Below are 4,253 nucleotides of genomic sequence, written 5' to 3'. Positions count from 1 at the left end.
TTAAATGACACACCTATTACTAATAGTTGTGTCTCTTCTTATTTTCCTCTTTTTATTTTATTTACTTTATTTTCAGGGTTTGACCCACATGAGTGACCCCAAATATGTCCTTCACTATTAAAGTTTGTGAATGGAAGAAAGATATAGCTGAGAGCTTCAGTTTAGACAAGGTGAAAAGAGGTGATCGGAGTACGATTTTTTGTGGGGAAAAGAGTTGATCGGAAATTTCATTGCAGATCCTCTATTTTTAGTTGTTGGGCAAAGCTGAGTCTGCTTTGTTTACCCTAACTTGTTGGCTTCAACTTAAAAGACAAATTTGAACTTGAAAGATTCATGATACTAGCAATTAACTATTTACTAAAAACAAGATTTTCTTAATTGGTTAGGCTTGCTGTTGGCCTAATAAATCTTGTGTATTCTTTCCGTGTCTGAACTTGAGACAGAAAAAGAAAATGCATCTGAGTGCTCTTTGCTTTAAGTCATAGAATCACACTTGCCATTATGTTTTATATTAAGTACTAGTCACCGGCAGGTGAAGGCTAAAATGCTTAGTCTCTTCACTGCGGCTAAGGGAGAATACTGCATCCACAACTTTACCCCCATAACTAGCAGTAACTTTGTATTCACCAAGGAAGCCATAGAAGCTGTAAGAGCCATGCTCATCTGTTTGGCCCTTCAGGACCCCAGTGTCCCACTCCTTCAGAAGCTTGTCCACTACATCACCAGTTGGTAGGTTGTTTAAGTCTGGATCAGTAAGGCACATTCTGTAACATTTATTTCTCCTAATCGCACTCCACAGCATTATCCCATCCACACCTGGATGAGAGAAGCCCTCCCTTAATACTTGTTCCAAGTAAATAGCCTGTCAACGGATCTAGAATTTTAATTAATGGAACAAAATATTACCCACTATTTTGTTGTGAGAACGTGGTAAAAGTACATATTTCTAGAAAACTATATAAGAACTATTTGTTTTTGAATATTGGTAGCAATATTATATTAGAGCTGTCTCACCTGCCTCTCCTTGCTAAATGTATCGCTGATATCAACTTCCGTGAGCCAAATGGGCAGCCCCAATGTTGCTAATTTGTCCAGAGTAGCTCTTATTCGAGGCGGGTTGGGGGCTCCAAAATGACCCTCAAGGCCAATTCCTTTCATTGACATGCCATCTTCTTTGAGCTCCCTCATCTTTGAGATATATTTATCAACGGTGGACTTAGAATCACAATTTTCCACCACATTGAATTCATTGAGGAACAAGGTTGCCAAAGGGTCTTGTTGGTGCACTGTCCTGTAAAATTCCAGTGTTGCATTTGGTCCCAGCCTTTGCTCATAGAAATCAAAGTGAAGTAGTTCATTATTGACATCCCAGTGAATGAATTCATCTTTGTATTTGGACATAAGACTCTGAATCCTGGAGTTTACAGTTGATTTCAGCTCAGAACCTGTAAGATTTTGAACCCAGCCTGGTGTATATTTAGGGTCCTCCCAGAAAATATTGTGACCTCTAACTGTAATCTGGTTCCTTCGGACAAATTCCAGTAACTGATCAGCTAGAGTATAATTAATTAGCCCCCGTTTGGGCTCTGTGGTGTACCACTTGATTTCATCTTCAAAAACTGCAGCATTGAATCGCTCAAGAAACCAGTTCTGAAACAACAACAAAGCTCAGTTTCTGATACTGAAGGCATTATCAAATGTTTAGAACCGACAGAAATGTCTTTATTGTCAGAGGTGAATCCAAGAACTAAAAACAGTGGTGCATAGCCATATTTTACAAAACAATTAAACTGTGCGCCCATTGCCTATATATGTTGCATCTGTCATTCCGTCCCTACGGCAATGTGATGGATTTGTTAGACAAACCTGATAGGGGGTATTACCAATAAAGGTATATGCAATGGCAGATCCAAGGAGAAAATCCTTGGAGACTTGTTCTATTGTCAGTGATGCACCTTCAAGTCTGACTCCTTGCTTATTTGAGACATGGATAGTAACAGCGCGCTTCCTAGCCTGCACCAAATTAAGTTCTTTTCACAGTTCCTACTTTTCAAACTGAAAGCACTACTCAACATATTTACCATATTAATATTTGTTTGCTGATTCAATAACCATTGCTGCTCAGTGAAAGGCTGCAATGAAGCACTAGCAATCTCAACTTCTAAGTCTTCTTGATCTGAACTCTGCAAAGAGGAAAGAAATACTTGATGTGTAGTCCCTCAGATTCTTCCGGTTCTTATTCATCAAAAGTACAAGATTTACTAATCTATGACTCATGACAGATACTAACACATTATCAGCAAGGCAACAAGCACACACACCTTTAAATATATGGAAGACAAATTAAGTGTAGAAGCTACAAATCCACCCTTGAGGAAGGACCAACATCCCGACTTAGCATCTACAGTGCCTACACATAATTCTTCTGAATCTTTGTCACCTACGCTTGCTGTTACGACAGCAGAATCTGCATTTTTTATCTTAATCCAAGCTGTCCAAAAAAAAAAAAAAGAAAAAAGAAAAAAGAAAAAAACAAAACAAAAATACGTTTGGATCTTATTAACTTTCTGCCCTGATCTGCAACAATCATATTTGGAATAAAAACCATTTGATTAACAGTACTTAGCTTGTACTCAACTAGAAAAAGAATAAATGGTGTCAGGGGTGATATCTTGCAGTTTGAAAATAGGTAAACGGACTGTGTTTCCATCCGCCCTCGTAAACACATGAAACTCTGGCAACTTATACTTTAGCATTCCCCCACCATAAAGTGGCTTCTCCGGGTATAGTTTGCACTGCACAGCAAGTCATACATTAAGATCATAAAATGATAGTAATACAAATTAATTCTCAAATGTGCTGGAGTGTAATATACACCGAGTGCAATTGCTGGTTTTAGGATCCTGTCAAAAACATCTTTTATGTCTCGGTAATAACCAGGGTGTAATGGCCACCACCGTCTTCACGCTTCAGCTTAGTTAATTCATAAAATTGTCATTGAACTTATATGGAATAGTATTTTTCCTACAAAAGTTACTAAACTATTTATAGTTACCAACTTATAGACAATCTCTTGAAAAATGACTATGGACAGAAAACCACATAAGCAAGCCAATATCATGTTAGCTCAAAAACATATAGATCTAATTATTGCTTTGACCACTGTGTAAAGCAGTAATCTACTATAGGTGGAATACAGATAAAAATGGATACATGTAATAAATCGTACCACTTCGATCCTACTGACTTAAATTCTTACATGACCTCTGTGTAATTTTACGAGACAAGAGAAAACATTTGATGTAATTGATGTTAATAAATAACATAGGAAGAATAATGCACTAGCTATGTCGTTACCTCGGCGAACGCTGAAGAATCATAGAGTGGCCCATCTGCAGTAAAGTAGAGAAGTCGCAAGAGTTACTATTCTAAGTATGTAGCAGCAACATGAACCCACTATACTACTATGACTATAACTACTCTTCATTCAAACTAAAAATAAAAATAAAGAAAGCCTGAGAGAAGAAAAGAGAGATTATTTACCATAAGGTGAAACAGAGAGGACCCAATAAAAGAGAGAGAGATAAAAGATGGGATGACCCCTCATTCTCTTCATCTGTTTATATTAAAACAGCTCAAAAGTTGAGAATATATATACTAAAAGAGAGATATGGATGGAGGAGGAAGAGCAATTGCAGTAGCAGTAGCTAGCAAATTGATATTAATATTAATGGATAAATACCAACCAGGAAGCAGAATCACAAGAGAAACAGTATGAATAGATTTGTTTCACCCAACTCCCAGGTCCGTGCTTTCTTCACCTGCTATGCAAAAGCAAGTGGAGTAGCTAATAAATACAAATACTACTACTAGTTAAGCTTTTCAGAATGATGATGAAATGAAACTAAAAGTTACTACCATGTTTGATAATTTGGTTTTGCCTGAAAAAAAAATTTTAAACTTTTTTTTTGTTTGTTTACTTAGTGTTTTTTCCATACTTTGACCCGATTCGTGTGTCAAGATTCCAGTTAATATTTTATATATGATATTTTTTTTGATAAGTCATGAAATTCGGATAAAAAAAAAAGTTTTGTTTGACCGTAAGGTTATTTTAGTCAACTTTATATGTCGAGAAAATTAGTTAGCTTTATTTTCAAAAATTGAAACCGCATAAGTGAAATTGACATTCACAACTATATTACCGTGGGATTTTTACGTTAAAATCTATTGCGTATCATCATCTAATAAATAAA

General features: G+C 36.3%; 1 protein-coding gene across 5 annotated transcripts; it reads right to left on the bottom strand.

The window, feature by feature from the left end:
• Positions 1-315: 315 nt before the first annotated feature.
• LOC132032881 (endo-1,4-beta-xylanase 5-like) lies at positions 316-3,899 on the bottom strand. 5 transcript variants are annotated; one of them, XM_059422671.1, is made up of 9 exons: positions 3,747-3,899; positions 3,544-3,616; positions 3,358-3,392; positions 2,639-2,795; positions 2,322-2,491; positions 2,082-2,183; positions 1,867-2,013; positions 1,015-1,650; positions 316-862 (listed from the first exon to the last, which is right to left on the bottom strand). In XM_059422671.1, the coding sequence occupies exons 2-9, from the start codon at positions 3,614-3,616 to the stop codon at positions 512-514; spliced, it is 1,671 nt and encodes a 556-aa protein (XP_059278654.1). In that variant the 5' UTR covers positions 3,747-3,899; the 3' UTR covers positions 316-511. The 5 variants fall into 5 exon arrangements, with proteins under 5 accessions (XP_059278654.1, XP_059278645.1, XP_059278663.1 ...); XM_059422662.1 differs by having other exon boundaries at positions 3,544-3,858; XM_059422680.1 differs by lacking the exon at positions 3,544-3,616 and having other exon boundaries at positions 3,747-3,856.
• Positions 3,900-4,253: the final 354 nt, after the last annotated feature.

This window comes from Lycium ferocissimum, chromosome 2, assembly GCF_029784015.1.
Source record: "Lycium ferocissimum isolate CSIRO_LF1 chromosome 2, AGI_CSIRO_Lferr_CH_V1, whole genome shotgun sequence".
Taxonomy (NCBI): domain Eukaryota; kingdom Viridiplantae; phylum Streptophyta; class Magnoliopsida; order Solanales; family Solanaceae; genus Lycium; species Lycium ferocissimum.
The sequence above is the reverse complement of the archived record's forward strand: the minus strand, read 5'-3'. Positions and strand labels throughout refer to the sequence as shown.